Source organism: Haliaeetus albicilla, chromosome 18 (assembly GCF_947461875.1).
Source record: "Haliaeetus albicilla chromosome 18, bHalAlb1.1, whole genome shotgun sequence".
Classification (NCBI taxonomy): domain Eukaryota; kingdom Metazoa; phylum Chordata; class Aves; order Accipitriformes; family Accipitridae; genus Haliaeetus; species Haliaeetus albicilla.
In genome coordinates, this window is record NC_091500.1 from 1204863 (window position 1) to 1231991 (window position 27129).

The 27129-nt window shown below is 52.3% G+C and overlaps 1 protein-coding gene across 22 annotated transcripts in view; it reads right to left on the reverse strand.

Annotated features, from left to right (window-relative positions):
- Window positions 1-21120, reverse strand: part of OTOF (otoferlin) — a 106998-nt gene extending 85878 nt beyond the window's left edge. For 10 of the 22 annotated variants that reach the window (XM_069805423.1, XM_069805418.1, XM_069805416.1 and 7 more), the window contains exons 1-3: window positions 20875-21083; window positions 13813-13871; window positions 3344-3432 (exon numbers count right to left, since the gene is read on the reverse strand). In XM_069805423.1, the coding sequence (XP_069661524.1) occupies window positions 3344-3432; window positions 13813-13871; window positions 20875-20953 (227 nt within the window). In that variant the 5' untranslated portion in view covers window positions 20954-21083. Of the gene's footprint in view, window positions 1-3343; window positions 3433-13812; window positions 13872-20874 lie in introns of all 22 variants that reach the window. The other 12 variants (XM_069805430.1, XM_069805429.1, XM_069805426.1 and 9 more) reach the window with 5 other exon arrangements.
- Window positions 21121-27129: the final 6009 nt, after the last annotated feature.

Consider the following 27129-nt stretch of genomic DNA (forward strand, 5'->3'; position numbering starts at 1 on the left):
TGAAAGGAGCAGGTTCTTACAAAATGTTTGGTTTAACACTGCCTGCTACCAGTGCTACTCACTAACAAGAGCAGATTAATGGAGAAATTCTAAAAATAAGACATCAGCTGAAAATCATCTTTGAATGACAGTGCTACGGTGCAATTTTGCTATTAAGCCCATGACTACTACATCAGTAACTGGGATGTAAAAATAACTTACAATCAAATTTTCAAATACCGTGAAGATTGACAGAGCAGTCAACCAGGACAGAGTGGAGGCAGCCACGCAGAGCAATGGGGACCTTGGGATATGTCCGAGCCAAACAAAAAGGGCAGTCATGTGCCAAAAGCACTTCCAAGAAGCAGCATCTGCACCTCAGGCTGGCAGAAAATGGACTCGACTTCCACGAACGCGACAGCTCCAGGGAGTGCGGTGCACCAGCAGCCCAGCACAGCGAATAAACAACCAATTCATCCATAACTGCATGACCAGAGAAGGGATGGGGGGAAGAGAGATGTATTTCATCCTCAGTCTGCAGAGCTGGGGAGATGCAGTGAATGCATCCAGCCTGTGCCTGTACTTTAGAGGGAGGACGTTGAAAGTTGAATGTTAGCAGGATAAAGAACTGCAAAGATGATTTGAGATGGTAAAAACCACTGTGCAATGAGAGGTGCCAAGAATGGCCTTCTCATAAACAAGACTGGGAGGTGCTTTGACCACAAATGTGCAAGAGCTTTCGAGGGCAGAACATGCCTGCCGAGCAACGGGCAGAGATGCTCCTGGTCTCACGTGCTGCAGACACCACGACGGGGGAGCCCAGCTGCCTCAGCTCAGACTCCTGGGTCCCTGGGACAAGAACCACGGCATGCGGGGGTTTCTTTGTACCACGGGGGGACTAAATTGATGGAAGAAGGCAGTTCTCATGGGGCGTTGGAACCAGATTCCTGCACACTGCAGATCTGGCCATCCTTTAATCATAAGGAATAAAGTTAATGGCACTGCAGGCAAGCATCAGCTGAGCTAGCTGAGATCGCAGCAGAAGATAAAGAGATCCAAGCTTCACCCTGGGCAGTGCAAGCCCAGCCAGGACACTGGGACATGGCTGCAGCCTGCTCCCCTGCAGCATCAGCAAATGCTGCTCAAAGGTAAGGCTGCCTCTCTGCAGCAGCCCAGGCCCTCAGGTGTCAAAGACAAACTGAGGAAAATATCTAAAGTGATGAAAATGATAAAACAGAAGGTCATGTTGGAAGTAGAAGTGGCTCTTGGCTGGCTGATACATGTGCAACTCGCCAATGGAAAAAAGGCACTTTAAGCATTTTGGCTGAACTAGCTGGATATTTATTTTGTGTTGGGTGTTTGGAAATTTCTAAGAGACTTTGGTCACATTGAAAGTGGCAGGAATTACCTGAGTGATCACTTTCTCAGCCTCTAATCACTGCAGTCTGCTGGTGTGCCCTGGCCTTTCCAATTCCCAATTCCATGGAGGAACAGTTACAGTTCTTCACTTCCAGACACAGAAACACCACTTTCTGTTTTTTATTGCATCTTTCAAGTGGATTTTTTTTCAGGTTTTAAGACAGGGAGAGAAGGAATTGCTTCTTTGTGTGCAGAGCACGCAGGATTGCTGTCCAGGAGGTAAATTGGGTACATCCTGACATGCAGTTTGTTAGGGCAAAAGCATCTGATTCAGGTGGCGTGTTTTCATTCACTTCTGCCGGGTAATGAACACATGAAGCTTCAAGCCATCATGAATGGAAGGATGCTCTGACCCTTCATGTTGTCCAGCTGCCGGCTGCACTAAGCCTGTGCAAATTCATGGCAGTATCCAGGCTGCTTGCTCACACCAGGGGAGTAGAAAGTGAAGGAAGGCATTGAAGGAGCATCCAGTCGAAGAAAACCCACTGCTGTCACAGATGCAACATGAAGAGCAGGTTCCAGAGGCTGGAGCTGACACTGGCTGGGGAAGGAGGTGGATCTCTGGGTCTGCATCTGTCTGTCTTGGGCACCCTTCACCCATCTGCTGCCCAGAGCCCCTGAGGAGTCCCTTCTCACACGGACCCTGGGGCACTTCAGGGCTGCAGAAATGAGTCAGATCTCCTATTCCATGCGCCCATCACTCATGAACTTAGTGACCACCACAACTGCACTATCTCAATGCAGGTGCCTATCGGAGGTGGTCTGAACACAGCTCAGAGTGACTTGTACTACGTATGGCTCCTGTGGCAGAGCTGAGATCGCCCCACAAGCCCTGGACCACTCTTCTGCCTGTATCCACCATCCATTCCCCACCCAACTCATCCAGCTGGGCTGGGACACTCTGGGGACTCCTTGCCTTCCTCCTCCCAGCAACCGACTGAATGAAACAAGTTTTTTCAACTCTCCTTCTGCTACTCAAGCTCCTACTTAAAAGCAAGACAAAGGTAGGTAATTTTTTTTCTCATTTTTTTTCTTGCCCCCCTTTTTTTTTTTAAATCATGTATATTTAGCATGCCTGCCTTGCATGCCATCTGTCTGTCTCCTCATTTTTTTGGCTCAGAAGCAAGCTTTTGCATGCACATGTGCCTGGGAGATATTCAGGAGACCCTGCTGTGCTCCAGCTGGGGAAGACACTGGATTTCAGGGCAAAAATGTTAGTGCAACATCCAACCACAAGCAAGAGCTCTTCCTCAGCTCTTTTTTTTCCTTTCCCCTCTTTAATGTCAGTGTAAATGTTCTGTAGGACAATTCACATATGCCACTCAGGTTTTTGTGAAATGCTCCCATATTTTTGCGATGGCAACATGGACAAATGTAGGAAATATACACTAAGGCTGACAGAAGGGAAAGACAAGATTTCCTTCTCTCGTGTTCATTATTAACGTGGGGGCAAACTTAGACTGTAAGAAATGTTAAAAAATGCTCATAACATTGCACATAATACATAAGGCATGGCAACCACCATAGTATCTATGTGAGAAAAAATTACAAGAATAAGATAAACAAACAGGTGGAGAATTTGCAAAAGCTGAAGCACTACATTTAGGTATCGACTTCCACCTTGCTAATTAACCAAAAGATTTCAGTTTCTCTTAAAGACATGCAAATTGTGTTGAACCAAATGGCAGCACCTTGGGAAAACCATGGCATGGACATGGCACTGACCACCATCTACTTGCTGGTGGTTAGCAACCTCACTCGCTGAGCTGTACACATCGCATCTCAGCTTCCTCGCCCTTCCCAGGAGACATCAATCACCAATGTCTTCCTCACCATCCAGTCCAAACCAAACGGGAATGTGGCTCCAGCTCAAGCAGGAGCTCCCTCTTCCCACCGGAGAGGACCTGGGGGGTCGGTGGGAGGGAAGGACAGACCACGCTCTCACCTGTTGGTGAAGACTTTGCTGTAGTTGAACACCTGGATCTCCAGGATCTCATTCCCATCAATATTGCTTGCCACTGGCCAGCGGAAGGTCTGTGGAGAAAGGATGAGAGGGAGATGTTCAGGCTTGTTTCAGGGAGCTGCTGCAGAACTGATGAGGATGGAGCTGAGATGACCATGGAAAAAGGCTAACTACCTCTTTTCCCCAGCAAAAAGGCAGGCAGGGCTGTTTTACAAGGGTCTCACTAAGAATGTATCTCGGTGCCAAATATTTTCTAGATAGATATAGCAATAGGTAGATAGTATAAATATATACATACATTGTATAAATGTGTGTGTGTACACATATTATACACACACACACACACACACACACACACTGTATATATAAAAACACATTTTTAATACATATAATCACTTTCATTTGTGGTTTTTATTTGCTTCCCAAGGCAAGAAATCAGTCTGCCAGGCTAAACCACCTGAGCTGCCTACAGTTTTCCAAGTCACAGGTCTCCTGTGACCTCCCAAAGCAAAGCACACCCCCTTGCCAAGCTGCTCTCGGTGCATCGCGGGATGGGAACGTGACACCCTGGATGCGGAGGTTGAGCCCTGCATCACTTACAGGAGTGGCAGGACCGCATTCAAAGTCTTGAAAGGAAAGTGCTTATCAAGTGACTTCACAGGAAGAAATTAGTGACTCTTCAGAAATATGCCAACACTCATTTTTAAGCTATTTCTTCCCACTTCTACGTTTTCCGCAGTGAGTCAAGGAAGCAAATGAAAAAAACCCATGAAATATAAAAGAAAACTAGAAATGGCCCCACGACAGTGATACCATTTTGCTTATGGTCCAGCCTCACTCCTCATTCTGCAGTCAGATTTACTCTCCATCATGGAGATATAACTCAGCCCTTCCCCTTACAGCATGTGTGTGTGTACTGCTCTCTGCTCTGTCAAGATCAAGACTTCTGGTTGCTTCTGAGATGGAGACAGCAAGCCCAAGCTCAAGGGATCTGATTTCTACCTGGATCATAGAATCATCAAATCACAGAATGGTTTTCGTTGGAAGGGACCATTAAAAGTCATCTGATCCAATCCCCCTGCCATGAACAGGGACATCTTCAACCAGATCAGGTTGCTCAGAGCCCCGTCCAACCTGACCTTGAATGGTTCCAGGGATGGGGCATCGACCACCTCTCTGGGCAACCTGGGCCAGCGCCTCACCACCCTCAGCATAAATATTTCTTCCTTATATCTAGTCTGAATCTCCCGTCTTTTAGCTTAAAACCATTACCCCTCGTCCTATTGCTACAGGCCCTGCAAAAAAGTCTGTCCCCATCTTTCTTACAAGCCCCCTTTAAGCCCTCCTTAAGTACTGGAAGGATCCTGCTGGTCCTTCCTGAAACCTCCTGTCTGCATCCTCACCACCTCAACAGCGCCTCAGCTTTGATCCCTCTGTCCAGAGCCCTGGCCAGCACAAGACAAACCCAAACCTCTCAACTATCTTCACAGAAGAATAAACCATGGTCCAGGCACAGGCTTTTTTTCTGCTTACACACATATCTGACACAGACTGGGAGTTTAAAGAAGTCTGGAAGCACCTCCTGAAACCCCAGCAGAGCTCTGCTGCTGGACACAGCCAGGTCCTGGGGTGGGTTTTTTTCCTTCCTCAGAAATACCATTCTCTGTCCACAGACCAAATTGGGGGAGGAACTGGAATGAGCGGGCATCCCTGCCTCTGTCACAAACACATTTGGTTGAGTCTCTGTTCCCCATCCTTGGGTAGAGGGTGGAGGACAGAGGCCATCTCTTGCTCTCTGGGTGCGCACAGCACTGAGTACAGGGAAGTCCTGCTCTACAGTTAGGTCCTCTGCAACCCGCAGATCCCAAAGCTCAGGTGTGGCTACCAAGATAAGGCACAGAAATAACTATGTGTAGGCACCCCTGCCTCGGTTAGAGGTTTGCCAGGAAGCAAAATAACAAATAAGGTCATTTGGAAAGCGCAGTGGCCTAGAAAGTCTCCCAGGATCCCCGCTGAACAGCCTTGCCGACAGCTTTCCGCACCAAGAATCTCGTCCGGGGATGTTGATGCTGCAGCCCATCCGCTGCTGCTGCTGCAGCAAACCCTGGGGGGGCGGCAAGTGATGCACGGCGGGGAGGAGCACGCTTCCATCTGCGGTGCTCTGCGACGTGCCGTATCGTCCTGGGAGCACTCCCTGCACACGTGCCTGCACACTTCCAGTTCCAGAGGGACCCACCTGTCTAGAGGCACTAAAGCAATTTGGTTAAAGCACTTGGAGTTTTGCCTAAAATCCTGGGGAATGTAATACAGGGTACCATTTACCACAGGAGAAATCATCTCTTCATGGTGTAATCCCTGGTTTCTTGGGGCTGGGCTTCGGAAAGGGGCTCAGATCTGAATTCTGCTGCAGATCCGCTGAATTTGGCTAAATCGTTTCGGATGGAACGCAGATGCCCTCTGGGCTTCAAAATCAGGGTTGGGATTCCTCCACCTTGACTGAGAAGCTTAGAGGTTACCTACCTAAATCAACACCCCTCGTCTGGGCTCTCCGTCGCTGGAGAAACTCTGGCACATCGAGGGTACAAACCGAGCCATGGCTCACCTTTGGGAGGGGGTCACACTCCTTTTATCCTTTCTGGACAGACTATCCAGCCATGACTATGTGCCTCAGATTAAGGAGGACACCCTGCTCTGGAAGCTGTCCAAAATTCCCCCCCAAAAACCACTAACAGGACAAGGAATGGACACTCAGACCCTCAGGCTATGAACAAACTTCTGCACGATCTTCCCCAACCCATGACCCATGCTCTGCTGGTCTGCCCAGTCACCCTCAGTCTCCTCTTGGTTTTATTCCAGTGTGTGGAAAACCACTCACATTGACTTGTGGCACCCAGCCACGAGCTCTACAAACTTATTTTTTTCCCCCTCTTCATTTTATAAATGTGTTGTCCCGTGCACTAGTGAATCCTGGGGCATTGCTCCCCCCAAGGCTGCTGTCAGCTTCTCCAAATGTTGTTCAATTTTGAGTATTTTGGAGAGGCGGGTGGTGGGTCTGGAGCACCCAGACGACATCCAGCACCTTGTGGGTGGAGGTCTGACAGTGGCAAGTCAGCCTGGCTGGGAAATGAAAATGCAGGTCTCTGTGCTTTATCTCTCTGAGTTAACAGCCACCTCAGCCTCAGCACAAAAAAAAAAAAAAAAAAAAAAAAATCAGCTCAAAAGAACTGGGTGATACGCTTTCCCTCCTAAGATAGATATTTTTTATTATTATTATCTCTTAAGCCTGGAAAGGATTATTACAGTCGCTCAGCCTGACCTCTTAAACAACCCAGACCACAGATTTTCGTGTTTCACTCAAAGGCTCCTAAATCAAACAGATATGACTCGTAGCGCAGTCAGAACATATTTTTAACAGGGGAAACAGGAAAAGAAGACATCCCAGAATTCAAGCAACAACATTTAATTACACTTTCAGATAAGTAGTTTCCACAGCTGATCGCCTTCTAGCGATAAACATTTGCACCATATTTCTGCTTTGAATTCATGGGCTTCAGCTCCCCAGCCTTTGCCCTGTGTTCTCCCACCAAGTAAGGTGCTACCTAAACTCTTTCATTTGGCTTTTTAGATTTCATTCCTCGCTGCCTATGGAGACGCACCGAGGGAATTGCCCTTGGGCTGAAGCCGGCACTCCCTTTGCAACGCGAAGAGGCAAAGCGATGCCACCAGCCCAAGCCAAGCACCTCCAGAAAGGAGCCTAGAGACAGGCACCCTGCTAAAAGCCCCTAACACTGGCTCTGCCGGGGCAGGCATCATCACACCACAAATTTTTGCCGCTCTCACTGGCACCGAAGCAGCTGCAGGTCACCCAGGAGCTGCATTGCATTCGCGCAGCCTCGGCTCTTTGCAGGCAGGTTTTCCTTCCCTGACACCCTCGCTGGGTGCTGCCCTTCAGGTAAGCGATGAAAGAGGGTAAATGTTTTAGAGCTGAAGTTTTCTTGGTTAATTTATAACAGGCCCTGAGGGGTTACTTGCTCTCATCAATTCAGAGTGCCCGGGCTGAAGGGAAACACCGGTCGTGTGGCAGGTAACACGGGCTGGGAAGCGAACACAAACTGTTCTGCGGGGTAATTCAGTTGCAGGGGCTGCAGTGCCTGCAGCGAGTCCCGCGCCTGCCTTCCCAAGCTGCTTTCCTCCAGGCCACTAAAACCCAGCAGCACCAGGGACTGGGATGCACCCCCAGCCCTAAAGTGCTCCCCAGATGTGGCATCCACGGAGGTGACCCGTCTGTCCTCCCAGAGCCTGCCCGTCCTGGGACAGTCCGACCTGTGCAAGGGGCTGCACTTACTGGCTGCTCTTCACCGCGACTATGACCGAGGCAGAGGGCTCCCGCGGCAGGAGGTTGCACGGGGGCTGCTGCAAAAATGCGTCTTGTGTCAATAGAAAAGCTTGCAATGAGCACTCTGCTTTAGCATGAGCGCTGGAGTTGGCTTGCAAGGTGAAAGCCACAGACTTTACATTTATCCAATGCAATTAGGCAGTCTGACGGCCCACGGGGTCAAAGAAGCCCAGGGAATGAGGCTGGAAGGTCTCTGAGAGCACATCCATCTGTCCCTCCTCCCCCCGCAGCAGCAGCGGCTCCACTCAACCTTTCAGCCCATTTTTACAGAGAAATGAACATCCAAGCGTTTTGCAAAACATGCCTGCGACGTCACGGCAGGTGCCAACTAAGAAACAAAGCAAACTCATGCTAAACCCTAACTTCACATCTGACCAAGGGATGCATTCGAGGAGATGCTTCATGCTGCCGGGTGGGGACAAAAAAATCTGCCACTTGTGGGTTTTTTTATTTCCTTCCAAGTCAGACGGTTGCTCATCTGTCACCAAGGTGGGCATTTGACCCTGACGGTTTCCCCACCTGCCTGGCTCTCCACAGCTGATCTCCTGGGACTGGTGATCTCATATCCATCAGGAATCCCTCCAGCCATGGCACGGTCTAAGTACTACATCATTATTAAAGTAATAGTATGATCCTCAAACCCATTTTATTCCTTCTCAATGATCTGCCTAGAAATTGGGGGACAGACTTTTTAGCAGGGCCTGTAGCGATAGGACAAGGGGTAATGGTTTTAAACTAAAAGAGGGCAGATTCAGGCTAGATGCAAGGAAGAAATTGTTTATGCTGAGAGTGGTGAGACACTGGCCCAGGTTGCCCAGAGAGGTGGTCGATGCCCCATCCCTGGAACCATTCAAGGTCAGGCTGGACGGGGATCCGAGCAACCTGGACTAGTGGAAGGTGTCCCTGCTCATGGCAGGGGCTTGGACTAGATGACCTTGAAAGGTCCCTTTCCACCCAAACCATTCTATGAAATAATTGCTCTCACTTCACATTTTTGAAGGGAAAGGTATTGGGGATGCAGTTGTGGGAGAAAAGACAAGCGTGATGCACCAAATAAAGAGGTGAGAATTGGCAACCAGCTGGCATTTAAGGCTCAAGGGAACCACAGAAAGTGAAGAACAAGATCCTGAGATACCAGACACTGTTGTGATGGCGGGGGGTTACAGTGGGATGGCTGGAGGAGCCCCTGCTACCCCTTCCCTGCCCACACCAATGCCTCATGCTCCCGGACACATGCCAGGAAAAAACCATCCCTGAGGGCAGCTATGCCAGCACTGCCCATGAGGGCTGGTCCAGCTGTGTGCCAGATGTGGAAGAGGGAGGGAGAGGGTGCACAGCTAAGATCAGCATCTCACAGTGCCTGCACTGCTGTTGATAGCCAAGTTGATAGCAAGCAGCTCTCAGCATGGGGCTCAGCACCATCCTGAACGCCCATGGGATACTCTCCCTGCTCCCTCCCCACTGGTCCCATTAGGAAACGCCAGCAGCACTGGTCCGGGAGCGCACCCACCACCGCGGCACTGCTTGGGGCTGGGGTTGCTCCCAAACGCTTCCCTGCTTTCAGTACCCTTCCTCCTTCCCTGGCTGCCTGCCTGTTTATTCTCCTTACTGGTTTTATTGTTAAAAACCTTTTAAAAAGCCCTGTGCAAAGCTAAGCAAGTGATATCTGCTGGGTCGATTTTATCTGTTTTTATTAATGAAGGGAGAAAAAAAAAAAAGATAGAGGCAGAGAAATGCCTTGGCAGAATGCAGAAGCCAGACACTTATATTGATACTGCTTCAAGGGAGCTGGGAAAGTGCATCTTTGCAAGCCGTGTCACCTCTCTTTAAGCCATGTCACCCCTTTTTCTGCAGCACCTGGGAGCCTTGACTGGATGCTCATCCTGCCTGTCATCTCCAAGCCTGATTAATCAGGGGCATTTCCAGATGTTTGGGTCAGGGCTGCAGCTCTGGGTCTCGGCTTTCTTGACAGCAGCACCTAAGCCTGTCCTGGACCCTTTAGGAGAGACTGAATGCAGGCAAGGAAGACCATACAGGACCCATCCACAGCTCTCCATGCACAGCACCATCACCGGAGTCCCCTTCCCTCCTGTGGGTGCCTGCAGGAGAGCTGCGGGACAAGCCCCTCCAAGAAGAAACCCTTTGGGGTGCAAGCAGGACACAATGCAGCCGGTCCCAATTAAGTCAAATACAGCCATAGTGCCTCTGGAATAGGCAGCAGATCATCTTCCCCAGGCTCTGGAGCAGCACAGGCTTTGCATAATTCATTACACAACGAATAAAAATAATTGCAAAAGGAATAGAGTGAAACCAAACAAATGGAAACCACTGGGGCAGCCCAAATTCAGTCTGGTAGTGGATCCTCATGAATGTTAAGCGGTGGCAGGGAAGGCTGATGTCCTCGTTAGTGCTGTCAAAAAAACCTTTGGCTTCACATGAACCTAATGTGAATTTTCTGCGGGGAGGGAGCATCCTTTTCATCCTCACGCCGTTTCATCTCCTCTGACAGAGATGAGAGATCGGCCAGCTCAGCTTCGGAAGCCTTCCCCACACGGGGGATGAGACATCCCCCCATCCAAATCACCCCCCAGACACTAGGTCACCGTTTTACCCCATTTTGAGAGGAAAGCAGGAGGAAACGGGGTCATTTCTGAAGCTTCTGGTTCATAAATGATCAGTGCAAGGAACCACGTGAGCACTAGGAGGGTGCACGGGTAACTGGAGAGTAATGTGAAATAAGACCCTACCTCTCATCCCACAAGTATTAATTCATTGCAAAGTTCAAGGAGAACTAGGAAGCTGAAGAGGGAATAAAACCGCTTCTGCAGAGGGACTGGAGGGCAGGCAGACCCTCCTGCTCATCTTCAACTGTCCCAACCTGGCAGTGCCCCCAGGCAGACCCCTTGATACTGCTCCAGCCATCAGGGCTCATCTAGAAGACAGCTCAATTTTGTGCATCGCAAGCGTTACAGACCACACGCACCCACCACCTCCCTGCCAAAGCTCCCTGTGCGATAGCCTTGTGGGGGGGAATAGCAGAGGAATAGTTGAGTGCTACAGTGATGCAATAATAAAATTTTATTCTATAAAGTTCATCAGCTGGGCTTGTCATCAGTGGCATGATAACTTGCCTTGTGTGTACACTCAAAGGGAAATATCTGCTTTCCTGGATAGCCTCATCAGCTAATTACTCCAGGCAGCTCAAGACACGTTCCCTAGCTCACAGCAGGTTTGTTGTCTGTGGCCATTGCATCAGGGAGTCCTTCAGCAGCATGAGATAACGAGAGATTTAATAAGGGAAGAAGAAACAGGATTGCACCTCTTTTGCTGTGGTTTGTGCTCTGCCCTACATGATAAGGACGATGCACCTGTGCAAGTGTCCAGCCTGTTCCTCCTAAAGGCAGCTAGCTATCTCCAGCCCCAGTAACCAGCTATGCGCAAGCAGGGACCAGCATTCAGCCTCCCAGCGTGCGGCAGGGCTACAGCACTGGTATTACTGCTCCTACAGAGCTCTCTGCAATTTACAGAGAAGGGCAAGCTGCAGGTGCCCCATCCCTAGCCGTACAGGAGGCATGGCCCACTTGGGCTGATCTTGCAGATGTGGCTGAATTCCCAACAAGCCCCCAGCAAAGCTGGGAGGGCGAACCCAGAAACGTAGGCTTGCCTTCCCCTCCGAACTGCAGGAATGTCAAATTCACCGGCAGTCCCCCGCGTCGCTTCCTGCGTGGTTTTTTGCGTTGTTCGCTCCGTGCCATCGGAACACATCAAACTATCAGAACACATCATGGCATTAGCACACGTTTAGGTAACTGAATGCCTCACGGAGTGGCTATACACATGCTGGCTCATCTGTGAAATGCTGTGAAGACCTTGCGTGACCCAGAGGATAAAAGCCTGACTGATGGGGTAGTTGGTCAGGGCATGAGCACTCTCCTACCGATGTGGGAAAGACTTAAGAAGGTGCTTAACTTAAAAACCACTGGGATTACTCATTTTTGGCAGGTCTCAAGACCTGGAGCAACCAGCAGTTGCACACCCTCATGTCATCTCTGCTAGGGCTCCGTGCTGACCTTGGTCCCCAGCGCAAAGTAACCTCTGATTCATGCTGGAGTTTCCTCTGGCTGGAGCCAAGTGGTTGATGAGAAAAATCAGGGTATTTGCAGTGTGGGGGAGCCGGGAGCTGGGTACAGCCTAGCTGCTGCCAATGCATCGCCTATCACCCGGCGCAAGTTGACGAGAAGAGCCCAAGGCTTGGTCCAGGCATGCAAGGTTGCTCCAAATCAGCTTGCCTCGCTCTGCTGCAGTTCACTGTGTAGATACTACCAGGCTGATTCTAACCAGGTTTACTTGAGGCTTTCACAGCAGGAGTTGTAATAAACATGATCTAAAGAGAGAGATGGGGACAGCCTGGGGCTTATCCCCACAGATGCAGTAAGAGGCACTAGAAGAAAATATGATACACGCTAACATACACCTGTAGCTCAAGGCTTTCTTATACCTGCTGTCTTTTAAGTTCTCTAGTCCTTGTCCTGACATGCACCGAGCGCCCATTGTCTCCTGCACGCTGCCTGGGACCGCAGGGGGCTCCAAGCTTGGCTGGGATGCTCCAAGCTTGGCTGGGATGCTCCAGGATCACTGTGCAGCACCAAGCACTCGGAGCAGCTGCCATCCGGCACCCACCGAGCCTGAGAGAGCCTGAGAGAGCGCGCGGAGCCTCCAGCTCTTCAGCCCCAGCGGGGGAACGATCTCCTCATTCAAATCACAAAGGATTTTGAGACACAGGCAGCTCCACCAGTGCACACCTCCGTGGTTGTTATTCAAATCAGTTATTATACTAACAAATTGCTGTGTGCAGATCTATAGAAATCTCCATCTCGTTACCATCAGCAGCTTCCCCCGGCTGCCTCAGCTTCGGAGGAGCGTGGTTGGAGCCACATCTCCAGCCGCCTTCTTGCCGTGCCTCACCGATCCCATGCAAACCTGGAGCTATCAGGGGCAGATCCTACGCAGGCTTCCCCTGACCCTTAATCCTCCCTGGCAGTTTAGGGGAGCCTGAGATTAAGCTCTTCCCCTAAAACTTGGAACGAGGGCTAACCCATGCCAGGGGCAGGGAGGAGGCGGGTGTGCTTCTGGCCATGCAGGCTGCAACGCCATGGGATTTATCACCACATAAAAACATCCCATGCCTGGAACCAGGACAAAACCTTATTTGCTAAAGGTGGAAAAAGCTTTAGAAAGCGATAAAAGATCTTAATATTCCTCATAGCCTCTTGTATTCTCCAGCCCCTGGGAACAGGTTATCTTCTACGAGAAACACAAAGCAATCAGAGGAAATATCCGTTCTCTTTTGAAAGTATATTTCCATTTTGAATGTGACTTAGCAGCAACAATATTCCCTGCTTGTGTGGGTGACCTTATTTCAGTCATCTCAGAATATTTTCTTGGTAACCGCTTAAGAAAAGGCTGTGTTTTAAAACCACACAGATCTTGGGTCTCAAATCCTTCTCTGTCCCTTTCCAAGCCCCAAACTGAGCACTGAAGGCCAATACAGAATCCGATTGGCACCCGAAGCAGATCAATTGGTTTGTTACCTGGCGTGAGCTGAGGGATGCAGACGAAGGGGGAGGCTGGCAGGGTGAGCATCAACAACTGACGCACCAGGGATTTAAAACAAGGAGGAGTTTTTCCCCCTGAGACGAGGAGAAGGAGAGCCAAGAGCCCAGTGGGATTTGCCCAGTGGAGACAAGTAATTTCTTCCTGAAACTTCAATGCAAACAACAGGGTGGGTTTTGGTTTTGTTTTTTTTTTAATTAATCGCCTCATGGGGAAATGCTGTAGGGCTGGTCCCAGGTCACAGGACAGCCCTTGTCCTCAGCCCCAGCCAGACCACAGCCAAGAGACCCATTTGGTACCTGCCAGGAGAAACCCTGGAGCAGACAACGAAGATGCCAACACACTTAAATTGGGGAACGGGGATATTTGTCCAGCAAGGGAGTCACGGCAAAGCAAACCAGATGTGTGAGACAGACCGGGAAGAAAACACATCTTCTCTTACCTCATCAAACCTGGCCTCGTCCTCGCAGTTTTCAAGCACTCGGGTGTAGAAGGAGAGCCCTGGAGAGGGGAGAAGAAAACCAGGTTGGTTGCAGCCAGGCGAGGGGCAGCCGGAGCAGCAGACACGGGGTGGGAGCTGCACAGCACCGGCGGCAGCGAGACCCCGGGGTCAGGGTCTGCAGGGGTGGCCTCGATGGCACACGGTCTGTGGGCATCGCCTGGGGTGGGGAAAAGGCGCCTGCGAAGGTGTGAGAGCACTGCAGGCACGTGTGCGTGCGTGCAAAGGGGGGGACAGCCCACACAAGAGGGTGAATCCAGCTTCAGCTCCCCCGCACTGGCACTAAACACCACATTAACCTCTTTTAAGAGCTCATTAAGAAGGTTTTTCCGGAGTACGCTTAATTGGTGCGCTCAAGTCTTGTCCCATCTATTGCAGAGCAGATGAAACAGAGCAAGGGGAGGGGGATGGTGGCAGTTTCTGCATTGGTTGAACAGGGGGTCCTCAAGCTTCGGGGTATTGGGATGCAGGTCTACACACCCCAGCAGCATGCTCAGACCCCGGGGATGAGACTTAGGACCGGCTACCCCAAGAAAACCACCCCAGCTCCTGCACAGAGCAGCGGATCTGCAGGTTTGAGTCCAACTACGTGGATGCAGCCACGCGTGCCCACCCCGACGGCAGCATCCCTCCACCGCCGCACCGCCGGATCTGCCGGGCACTGTCCCGGGGCAGGGATTTGGGGAGGGTGAGGAGCTGAGGCTGCTCTGCCTGTGCAGGCAGGGGAGCCTCGAAAGCCCCCCGTCAGCGATGGGATGAGAGGAAAAGCTACTGCGGAGGGGAAGCCCAGGGAGAGCAGCCAAGCATGTGCATTAGTTATTGAAGTAATCAGGTTTTCCCAAGGAGCCCCAGCTCCTAGGTTGCCCCATGCTTTCAGCTGCTCTCGGTAGGATAACCTTAGCTACACACACTCCCTTGAATCAATATTTCTAGTTAATATCCACTTCATAACACTGCAGGAGGAAAACTTATAAAAATGCTAATATTTAATCACTGAATCACATTGAGGCTTTCCCTTCCAGAAAAGAAAACTGTCTCCTGGGTAATTAAAAACATCTCTGTGCATGAGCCTGGTTTGGGCCCAGCATTTTACAGACAACCTGTGGTCAGGGTAAGTGGATGCCAGGGTAGCCCTTACTGCTGCAGGGTCAACTTTTACTTGGTTTTACCAAAGACTGAGACATCCTGCTGTCATGGCTCTTGGCAGGGAATGCCCCATCCCTTTCTAATTTAACTATTACCCAAGGAGAGCCAGAAAATAATTTTGTCAGGCTTTCTGCTGTCTGCAACATCCGACCTCGGTAAAGCAAACCCAGAAGGTGTGTCCTGTATCCCGCCGAGTTTCTCAGTGATATAGGCAGAGCACTGTATTTTTCTCATGCCAACTGACTCTGGGTGAGGGTGGAGGAGACCCACAAGCCTCCAGGGCTGCGGCATGGCTGCCCACCCTTGCCCTGCGCACACTGGCTGCCTCCCAGTGCAAAGGGACCCAGTGCTGGTTCCCTCCTCGCTTCCCCTGGGGTGGGATGGGAGCTGCAGTGGGACGCAGCCCAGCCCTTCCTCACCCAAAGCAAGGGAACCTGGATGGGGAATGGGAATGGGACCAGTCCTCCACTGGGATGGAGCCGCCAGGAGTAGGGCCACAAAGATGATCGGGGGCTGGAACACCTCTGCTGTGAGGACAGGCTGAGAGAGTTGGGGTTGTTCAGCCCGGAGAAGAGAAGGCTCCAGGGACACCTTACAGCAGCCTTCCAGCTTATAGGAAAGATGGGGACAGACTTTTTAGCAGGGCCTGTAGCGATAGGACAAGGGGTAATGGTTTTAAACTAAAAGAGGGCAGATTCAGACTAGGTATAAGGAAGACATTTTTTATGCTGAGGGTGGTGAGATGCTGGCCCAGGTCACCCAGAGAGGTGGTCGATGCCCCATCCCTGGAACCATTCAAGGTCAGGTTGGACGGGGCTCTGAGCAACCTGATCTGGTTGAAGCCATGAACCCCATGGCAGGGGTTGAACTAGATGGACCTTGAAAGTTCCCTTCCCACCCAAACCATTCCATGATTCTATGATTCTAGGACCCCCCAGCCTCCCAGGTGATGGAAAAGGCATCGCGTGCCAGAGGCACAGCCAGCATCTCAGCTGTGGTGTGAGCTCAAGGGGAAGCTGCAGAGCACCCTCACGTAGATATGGGACCAAACTAATGAGGAGATGTGCACGGGTCAGGGGGTGAATCGGCTGTAAGCGAACACACATAGGAAACAGTATCTGGGAGAAGGCACTCCAAGGGGGACAATTTGCCACCCAAAATATTTCTCCGAAGAGCATGACTGAAGACAAGCCAACACGGTGGGACTGCCCTGCCCCATCCTCTCCCGGTCCAGCGAGCATCAAGGTGATGTTTCATTACAGCGGTATCATTACCCACTGGTGCCTAGTGGTGCTCCGGGAGATATCCATGAATTATCTCCCTCATTTACACACACTAATCCAGAGAGGAAGCCTCGCCAAGAAGCTCTTTATAACTCCATCTGTGATCAATTAGCTGACAAGCACTCTAATTGCACTGGGGCAGAAGTCCCCTCCTTTGCAAATGCAATTAGGCTGGTCTAAGAGTGAAAACTTTGCTATAGGCAAGTGACCCTGTACAAGCTCAGACCCCACTGGGGAACAGGAGCAAGCACCCCCAAAATTGGCAGGCTGAAGAAAATTCACCATTTTTCTGCTCTTCCCCTGCAGCCAGCCTGAAGAGCAAGTATTTGCAGAAAATCCCAAAGTCACCCCTAGCTGAGTTTCACCTGCAAAGGAAAGAGGTGGAGAACTGGACAGCTGCAATAGCAATGGATTTGGGGCTTTGGAGCCCTTTTCAGCCAGCCTGGAGCATGCACGGGGCAGCTGCTGTGGAGCGATGTGTACCTTACAAGACACTGAAGTTCAAAACCAGCCTCGAATCTCCTATGAATAACTGGGAGGGTCATAAAGTCAAGGGATCTTGGTTACCCGCCCCCTCCCCCCCCCCAGCCTCCCAGGGTACGAGTGTTCCCTGGGAGTTTGGTGAGTCAAATCCAGCACCATGGTAGGAGATGAGTCCCTGATGCTCAGGGGTGGGAGTGGATTTTGGCTACCTCTCCCTTCCACTTCCAGACTAGGAGCTGGATAACCTGGCATCTTTCCCTGGCTGCTCCCATGGGTCCAGAACTGGGAGCTCCTGCCCGTGCCTCAGTTTCTCCTATTTGCAAAATCCAAATAGTGCAGCTACGGCTCACAGGGGCTGCCAGGAGTGCTGGGATCCCTGGGGGAAGAGAAGCAGCATTATTCCATAGCCATCCCACACAGCTGTCAGTCTCAGCCCTTTTCTCAGGAATGCTTTTATCAAGGTTGTGATTTATTCATCTCCCACCTGAGCGGAAGTCAAGCAGCATTTCAGAGCACTGCCCACCTGCAGAAACGCACATGGCAGCCTGTCACACTGGAGTCAAACTCTTTCTTTAACTTCTTTTTGTGCAATAATAGATACTTGTGGCTGAACGAGCAAACACCCACTTGGGGAGCTCTGCCCAAACGCCCCAGGCTGTGCTGCCAGTGGGTGAGGAGAGGCAGAAGGCTGGATGGCAGCTTGACTAGCGAAGAGCATCCCTCTCTGCAACGCTCAGTAACTCCAGGAAAACCAGGTTACTGAGGAGTATCAGCACAACACTCAACCTGTGAGTTGCTGTGAGGAGCACTGAGGGATGCCAGACTGGTGGAGGTCACCTCACTCCATGCTAAAGGGGTCTAAAGCTCCCTCTAGAGTCACTGGGGAAAGGCAGGAGACTCTTCCCTCTAGAGAGCTTGGCACCAAAACCCAACCGTCCACAGCGGGATGTTCTCCTGGGTCTGCTCTGAGGGTCCAGACCGTCGTGCCTGGCCCCATCCCATCCCAGGGCAGGGGTTAGCCCGGGGCTGGGCAGCCCTGGGGCAGTTTGGATGGGCCCTGCTTGGAGGGAAGAGCCATGGCCAGCCTGGATGGGGATCATGGTGCAGCAGAAATTTAATCAAACGGCAAAAGTAGAGCCAGGGATTTAAAGAGTTGGTCAGAGAGGATGAGGGAGCCAACAGGATAAATAACGGAGCTTCACAGCAGCATCGAACTTGCCATGCCATGACTCTGCTGCCCATCATTCCCAAATTCTCATGGGGCAAGGGGACAGCAAAGCATTGCCTGAGCCACTGGAGGAGCTCTGCACCAACCACACGCAGTGCTGGGACGCTTCACGGCCACCTCCAGTGTGGGACCCAGTGGGGAGCAGACCCTGTTCCCAGCTCCGGGATGTGCTTACGCACCCGTCAGTACAACAGCCCCAAGGCCATGCACTAAACACTCCGGAGGAAGGAAAGCCTTCTTGCAGAAGGTAATGCAACGCAGTGCTGTGCATCCTCAGAGATGGGTGTCAGGAGCTACCTGCTGAAACCCAGCGCCAAAACCCAGCGGTGCAGGTCAGGGTCCAGCCCAGGCACCTGCAGGACCTGGCCCTACCTCATCCAAAGCAATTAGCAACCTGGCACGAACCAATCCTCACAAGTACCACCAAGCACATCAAGAAAAGACTGAGAGCATGTGAGAACTCCTATCTTACTATTACTACAACTGTTAAAAGTCAGAAAGATACTGTTTATGTATCCTCATGGTGTGATAATTCTGGTCCCTTCATCCAGAACAAGGTCCTGTCCCGGATTCACGTCTTGTGTTAGCCGGCATCCCAGGCTCAGTGCGCTCCCACAACCTAAAAGCGATGCTGCTATGTGTCAAAGAGGTACCCAGGGGATCTGCCCCCGGACTTCCCCATCCTCAGGGCAGACATGGAGCTGTATCCACTTGTTCCCCTTATGGGACAAGGAATTTGGGTAAGATGTAGATAGGCTTTGGAGCTAATGTTAACATGAGGTGTTAAACTGCTGTTCCCTGTACAGGCAAGGCTTGCTGCAGCTTTGGACACACACCGGGTGGCACGAACAGGGAACAAGACCAAACCCCTCTCCATCCACCATCCTATCTGAGGGATGGGTCGGTCCTAACCCACCTGCCTGCTGCCTTCACCAACCCAGCCACACATGGGATCACTTCCTAACCCACCTTGACCACCCTTTCAGCAGTAGGATTTTTCTAGCCATCTCAGGATCCAGCCCTGCTGGGTCTCGTTACCGGGAGCCTCTCCTCTAGGACCGAGCTTGCAGAAGACAGCAGCATCGGGTGGCCGCATCATGAGCTCTGCGGCTGCCCAGGACGAGTAGGGCAAGAGGGATCCCTGCCTGCAGGTATTGGTGATGCCTGCTACATTCAAAGCGTGAGACTAAACCTGCTCTTTGCACAGAAATCGGTTGCAGCAAACTATCAGGAAAAAAAATTCCGAACCCTGACCCAACGGTCCTCGAAGATGATGCCAAATTTCTTCCTTGGGAAAGAAATGTCCACAAGGAGCTCAGCTCCTCATGGCTCAGCACCGGGGAAGGAAACACGGCTGTGAAGTTTAGTGTTGTCCTCCCTGGACGGCGTGACAGCGATGGTGATCCTGCACCATGCGGGAGCCAGCTCACGCCTAGGAGGACAGTGGAGATGGGATCATGGGGGGGCCTGGAGAAATGCCCTGGTGTCCTGTAAGGGCTCTGACAAGGGAATTGGCAGGAGCACGAGGCGGGGGGGGGGGGTGCCGCAGGAGCACAGCAGGCACAGCATTGATCCCAAAGCAACTCAAAGTGGGTGTCATTCCCATTGCCCATCGGTTGGACTGCAGGGTCTCACAGTGGCTCTTAAGTAAAGATGTGAAAGTAGGGACGGTTCCTGCACATCCTACAGGGGTTGTGTCCCAGGCTAGGGGCCAGGCACACTCAGGACTGGAAACATGGGTCCTCCCGGGGCTCACCGGGAAAACCCGCAGTGGCCTTTGGTTCTCCTGCAGATCCCCCCTCTCCACTGCCAGGGGAGGTGGTGGGGGTTTGCCGGGGGGTGGCTTAGGGCTGGGATGGCTCCAGGCTTCACCGTCAGCCGGGGATACGATCTGCAGAGGATATTCCTGCAGAGGTTATTTAATTGCCCCTGCGCTGATGCTGGGAGGCAGGGACAGGGAAATAAGGGGATAATTACACCTTTTTAATGACACTATGGTCATTAAGGCAGTGCAGGGAAGGCCATTTCAGGCAGTGCTGGCTGGCCTGGCTGGGAGGTCATGAAAATACCTGCTTCCCTGCTCTCCCATGGCACGTTTGCCAAGAGAAGGGATTGCTATTCCTGATTCCTGGTGCTGTCAAACCATCCCATGCCCGCCTCTGCCTGCCGGTGGGCTCCCGCACGCTGGAGGATGGATCCGGCACCACGCAGCGAGCTCACGCAGAGCCTTCCCCAAGCCCTCAGGGACTTGGAAAAGGTTTGGCTGCTGCTCAGGGTACGCACCCCCGGAGAGTTTTTGCTCCTTTTGCAAGCTTCCCTGAGAAAGCTTTGGAGCTGGCGCGGATCTGAGCAGAAAAACCAAAGCTGCAGCATCCTTAGAAGAAATCCAGGCACACGTCGGGTCCTGGCACAAGGCAAGTTCTCCTCCTGGCCCTTCCAGTGACACTTTCTTGGTGGCACAGCTTCATGACCAAGCCCTTGACCCTACGGCAGGAGCCCAGTTCCCTCCAGCTGGGGCACGGTCCCGCTCCTGGGAGGGGGAGGGGTGTCACCCTGGGACTTTACCTACTTTGCCCTGGCTGAATCCCCCTCCCCAGGGGCTGCCCGCAGGGGAGGTAACGTGGGGGCTGCAGTGTCCCAGGCTGGGTGCCGGCAGGCGGGGAGACCCCAGGAGAGCAGCTCTGGTGGCGGGGGGGGCTCATGCCCCGAACAGGGAGGGGTGCGCAGCCCTTAAAGCTGGCAGGCTCGCATCCCCCCTTCCCAACCCAACCACGGCCGCGGTGGGGAAACTGAGGCAGGGAGCAGCGGCGGCAGGGAACAACCCATCCCGGGACAGCCCCCCCGGCCCCCCCCCACCCCAGCTACCTCGGAAAGCCGCTTTGGCGATGCGGTCGGCTTTGCCGCGGAGGCCGGAGACGGTGCGGAGCTGCAGCAGCAGGGCCATGGTGCGCGGCCAGGCGCGGAGCGGCGCGGGGCGGCGCGGAGCGGTGCGGAGCGGTGCGGAGCGGTGCCGGCTGGCCGCGGTGCGGTGCCCGGTGCCGCGGTAGGATGCGCGGTGCGATGCGCGGTGCCGCGCTCCCAGCTGCGCTCCGAAGCGCGGGGCGGTGCGCGGAGCCGCGGGGCGGTGTTCCCCCCCCCAGCGCTGAATTATTCAGCAGCGGCACCGCCTTCCCTTCCCTTCCCTTCCCTTCCCTTCCCTTCCCTTCCCTTCCCTTCCCTTCCCTTCCCTTCCCTTCCCTTCCCTTCCCTTCCCTTCCCTTCCCTTCCCTTTCCCTTCCCTCTTTCCCTTCCCTTCCCTTCCCTTCCCTTCCCTTCCCTTTCCCTTCTCTCTTTCCCTTCCCTTTCCCTTCTCTCTTTCCCCTCCCTTCCCTTCCCTTCCCTTCCCTTCCCTTCCCTTCCCTTCCCTTCCCTTCCCTTCCCTTCCCTTCCCTTCCCTTCCCTTTCCCTTCCCTTCCCTTTCCCTTCCCTCTTTCCCTTCCCTTCCCTTCCCTTCCCTTCCCTTCCCTTCCCTCTTTCCCTTCCCTTCCCTTCCCTTCCCTTCCCTTCCCTTCCCTTCCCTCTTTCCCTTCCCTTCCCCTGGGAAAGTGGGTGGTTGGGGGAAGTGATGGGACTCTGCAGGGAACTTCCCCCTGCGCTTGCAGGAGATGATTGTGAGTGAGGAAACTGAGGCAGGGTTCCCTGGGTGCGCTGGAGCCTCTGGGACAAGACCATGCCGCAGCCCCCCCCCACTGCCTGGGACCACCAAGGGCCAGCAGCACAGGGATCCCGCACTGTCGTCAGCATCTCCTGGGGTCAGGCGCAAGAGATGGGTGGGCTGTTATCCATGTCCCCCCCTCGCCGTGACAGCCAGCAGTGGTGGGAGGCAGAGCTAAGACCACCCCGCACAGCCCACGGCTATGGCAGCAGGGCCGCTAGATCACAGCCCTTCAGCTGGGCCATGAGCAAGTTTGGACCAGAGGATGGGACGCGTCTGGTAGAGGTGCTGGGTGCAGGAAGGTCCTGGGCAGCGCAGGCAGCGTCGGCACACCACGGGGCTGTGGCATCCCAGCCTGGAAGAGCCGCTGCCTAAACGTCGGCAGTGCCGCGCTCTGCTGCGCGCTTATCCGAGCTGCAGCGTGCTCCGTGCTCCGCTCTGTGTGTTTGCCATGTGCTAGGCTGAACCTCAACAGGATTAAGTGGAATTTCCAGACATAAGTGATAGCTTTACAGTCCGGGCTTGCAGGCTCAGTTTGGAGCGGGTCTTGCCTGTAGGTTTGCTCATGAACACCTTTCCTGGGGTCTTAAACTTGTCCTTTATTTCAGGGAAGACAACTAACACACACGTTTGGGAAGAGGAAGAACATAGACACAAGGGTCTTTGAGCCTCACACATCTGCCTTTCCTGCTTGGGCACTTCCAGGAAAAATCCATCTGTGGTGAAGCGTGAACCCAGGAGGCCTTCAGCATCATCAGAGAGAGAGAAGCGAGGGTGAAACCTTCACAGATGGGTAATAAAACACTGGAAATAAGCCATCTGTTTCCATCTACCACGTCAGGTTCTGTTAGTGAGTCTGGATTGCTGTCCTCCTGCCAGCGGAAAAGATTGTTATGCTCATTCATAAGTGCACGAGAGTGACAAAACTTGTGGAGATTAACAGTGTGGGCCATTTCTCATTATGTTCATAATTACCTCCTGGCAGCACGGTCCGGAGGGGAGAGTGCTGCAGCACGGAGGGAGGAGGTGGCGGTGAAGGCAGCAGCTCTAGTGGGACGTAACAGCCACGTGAAACCCCTCAGCCAAATACTGCTCATCTTTTGTGGCAGAAGATGGCCTCACCTTCATTGCCCCCAGCTCCGCTTCTCCAATTCACTCGCTTCAAGAGCAAGCAAATTACACCAGCGTTTCTAGGAGGCATCTTCAGAGCAACCCACGTTGCTCTAAAAGCACAAGTACCACAGAAAACACCTTCTACATCATGTAGTTAATTTTAAACCTCTTACTCAATATCAGAAAGTAGATAACTAAGTAAAAAATTCCAGTGGAAGGGGTGTTGGCTGAAGATATTCATTACAAGAGGCAGTAGGAGGGATCGCTTATAGCTGCAGCGTGCGGTTAGGTTATGCTGGATGGCCACCATGAAAAAACCAGCCTGAAGGACCTGATAAGGACCATGACTTCTTTTTTCCTGATTTTATTTTATATGAAATCCCAGACATGATTTAACTGTTCCTACTGTAAAAGCACACGTGGAGGGCTCCTGGGGAGTGGTAACCCCATAGTTTTACTCCCAGACTTAAAGAGACACAGCAAAGCGAGAAAGAAGAAATTAAGACAGAAGACGATATGCACATGGGTCTTTAATACAGTACATTAAATCTGACTGCAATCTGGTGCCTGTAGTTGCTGAAAGCAGCGCAAGAAACTACTGCCCTTCGGCTGCTGGACATAAGCATCCTCTTAGGATGCTACAACTCAGCAAAGTTTATCCTCTCGTAGCTGAAGAGACCTCTAGAGCTCAATGCTCTTCTGGATGGTGGAGGATCTACACTTGCCCCCCTGGTGATTTATCCACCCATTATACTTGTAAATTGGATAATGAAGATGAGCAGGAGCAACATAGGAACCCAACTGCAACAAAGTCGACAAAACACAAGGACTGTCAAAGTACGGTGTGTTAAAAATGCTCTCTCCAGCCTGAGAGCTAAAGAGGCCTGCCTGTGACTAACTGAGCAAGATGAGAAAATGCCTTTTTTAAACGTTAATTCCAGTTTTTCACAATGTCTCTGCAATTTTCACATCGCTGCATGTGATTAAAATTACACGCCCACCTCTGAATCACTGATGATTGCTCTTATTTACTATGGCTTTACACCAAAGGCAAGGGGGAAGGCACTTCTTGCCATGGCAGAATCAGGCCCTAACTAGTCCTTCCGCGTACACCTCCCACAGCACCAGGATCCCATTGAAATAAATCCAATTGCACATGCTGAAGCAATAGTCTTATGATGCTATGGAACATTAAGTCCAAAATTAATTAAATTTTCTCTTCTTAACTCTTTTTCTCTATTTTTTTCCAGCTCTTCTCTTCCCATGCTTGGAAAAATCATATCAGCCTCCCCATTTGTCAAACCACTAAAATCCTCTATATTAATTACAGAAAGTTGTTGTGTTTTTCTTTTCCCTTTTTTTTTTGTGTTGCCTCAGAGTCGGACAAAGACACCGCACTTGGGGGCTGATTTTGGCCCCTTTCATCACCAGGAATCTCTGGGACAGGCTTTGAGTGATGTTTAAATGCTAATGGGCGATGCTAATATATTGTGTAAGAGTGTGAGTACCTATACAGAACTGTATATTTTCCTGTGTTACATTTCTCTTCTCTTGCCATCCAGGCTGCTGCGTAAAATCCCCAGGAGCCCACTAGCCCGAGCGGAGCCTGAAGAAGGCAGTTCTCCTTCCAGTAACATACCTGCAATAAATGTGCCGAATAATCCGCTCCAAATTTTCTTCCAGTTGCTAGAAAGCCTTAATGGGTGCCTGACCCATCCCCTTTCCTTGCCTCTGTAGACCGGCACAGTGATGCTTCTTGAGCCCCGCCGAGCAGGAATTTGGTGTTTTAGTGAAATCAGCAATAACTGGGGGGTCTCCTCCTGCCAGACGTGGGCAGGGAGATGGTTCCGTGCTGGAGGCGCAGCCATCAGGTGTCCCAGCAGATTGCATTGCATCCCGCTGCTGCTCTCCTCGCTCCCGGGAGGATGCAGGCAGTGCCAGGCAGAGCCCGGCGGAGGGGCAAACGAAGGCGGCTGCAGGCAGCAGGCTTTGGGGACAGCAGGATTGGGGACAGTGTGCTTTGGGGCAGCATGTTAGTATGGCAGCGGTGCTGGCAGGGCGATGCCGCAGAGGGTGGAGAGAGGAAGCAGAGAGCAATCGTGCAGCTCTGGCTGATGGGCTCCTTTCAGATGTAGAAAATACCCTTACCAGAGAGCTCTTGAGCCGGGACACGCAGCAGCTCTGTGCGAGGAGGGAGAGGATTTCATTTTCCAGTGGGTGATTTTGCTAAGAGAAATATTCCCTGCCCTTTCCTCCAGGCGGCTTTATTTACTTGTCAAAGCCTGCAGCACTTAGCTCTGCAGATTCCCACGCTGGGTCCACTCTCTGCCGAGGTCACTGGTGGCGATGGTGGTCCTCTTTCCCATCGGCAGCTGAAGTCCCAAGTCCTGCAGAACAGGAGCAGCCACCGAACCAGCTTTTCCATCAGCATCAGCCCGGAGGGGAGCCCTGGCTGGGTGGCAAAGACGCTGTAGCTGAAGGCACCACAAAAAAGGAGCAGAAAAAAACCCTTTCTCCTGCAATGCAGATGTTCCTCAGACCAAGCCCAGGGCCTGCAGGTGCAGGCAGCAGTGCCAGAGCCTCCTTGTCCTGGGGACAGCAATGTGCATTTCTTCATTTCCCATTGGACTCACTTTTTTTTGGCCCTGCTCTTCCTTGTGCTGATGCTGCCCCTTTGCCCCAGTGACAAGGACTGAGCTAGAGCCTTGCAGGATGAATAACAAGGAGAGCCCTTGCTTTCAAAGAAAGCAATATAGTCAGTCTAGCAGGACTGACTTTTGGTAAATCCGTCTGGCCTTTTGCATCATTTTCCGTTTACTTTCTTATCTTCCCATTGTATCCTCTGAGACGGATTGGAAAGCTGTGCGGATGCCGGGTCACAAGCCCACAGGGAGCCAGACAACCTTCTCATTCCTTCTTAAATGCCAGAGCTGTACTTGTTACTCAGCAGCTGTAGCAATGCAGCAGCTCTCAATGAGTGGATTTTTTTATTGTTATTATTATTATTAATTCTGACATGGGGGGTTTCCCACTTTCTTGAATTCGGTGCAATTAGCAAACCGAGATTACCTCATCTCGCCTCTCAGAGAGGAGCCAGCTGTAAGGACACGCAGTGGTTTTCTGCATGAGGTCTCCCATCCCTGCAGCAAACTCCCAGCGATGGATCCCACCCCACCAGTTTCTCCCCAGTCCCACGGTGGCTGAATCCATGTCTCACTGAGAACTAGAGAAGATGGCAGCAGAAGCCTGTCCAGCTTGACCACTGAGCCGCGGGGTCCAGATCACGGGGATGCACGGCTTGACCTGGGAGCAGCCCATCGACTCCCCAGTGGATCCGTCCTCGAGGGAAGCAATGGCACGTGGCTTTTGGAAATGCTGAAACCTGAGGCTGCATAACCTGGTGAGACCAACACACGCCTCTGCTTCACAACCCAGCTGGGAGAGAAAGCGGCTGGGAGACCTTCTCCAGAGCTGGCACTGTCATGTCCTAGCGTGAGGCGGGTGCTGAAAGCCCCTGGATTTCTATTTTCTTTCCTTCTCTTTTTCTTTCCTGCTATTTTTTTTGTATTTTATTTGAAATACCTCAGACCTTAAATACAAATCAAGAACAGCCCCTCCAATTCCCACACCTTCCAGTGCCCCTTACAAGCAAAGATTATTTTACATGCAGATCTCTGTGTGCAATTATTTTTTTTACATTGGTTCTTTATAGGCAACTGACCCTTCCCAAAGCCTTTCCAGGACAGGTCCCTGGTTGCCCTCCTGGGGCAGGAACAGAGCCCACTACTCCCCTTACACAAGGAGCTGGGGAAAAAAAAAACCCCAAAGCCTAACAAAATGTAAACCTGGGGATATTTCTGGATCCCCTGCAGCAGGAGGGTCGAGGGCAGGGGGTGCAGGCAGAGGGTCCTGGGGTGGGCGCAGCGGTGAGGGCTGGCTGGGTGCAAGCGGTGGGTGCAGAACATGTTCCAGAGTGGGTGCCGAGGGGGGTGCGGGGTATCTCAGGGTCCCGGCGGGTTGCAGAGGGGGCCGGGGGGGTGCTGGACTCCCACCGTTGCCCAGTGACGGTGTTTGTGATGTGGCTGGGCCAGGCAGAAACCACCAGGACAGTTCTGGGGGCAGCTGCAAGGCAGAGACCCTCCACAGCCCGGACACGCCTGGCAGCGGGTAGGGGCTGAGCACAACCAGACCTGCACCCCGGGACCCCGCACCCTGCCCTATGGACACTGCACCCTTCACGGGTCCTGCACCCTGCCCCAGGAACCCTTCACGGATCCTGGGACCTTGCCCCAGGCACCCTGCACCCTTCCTAT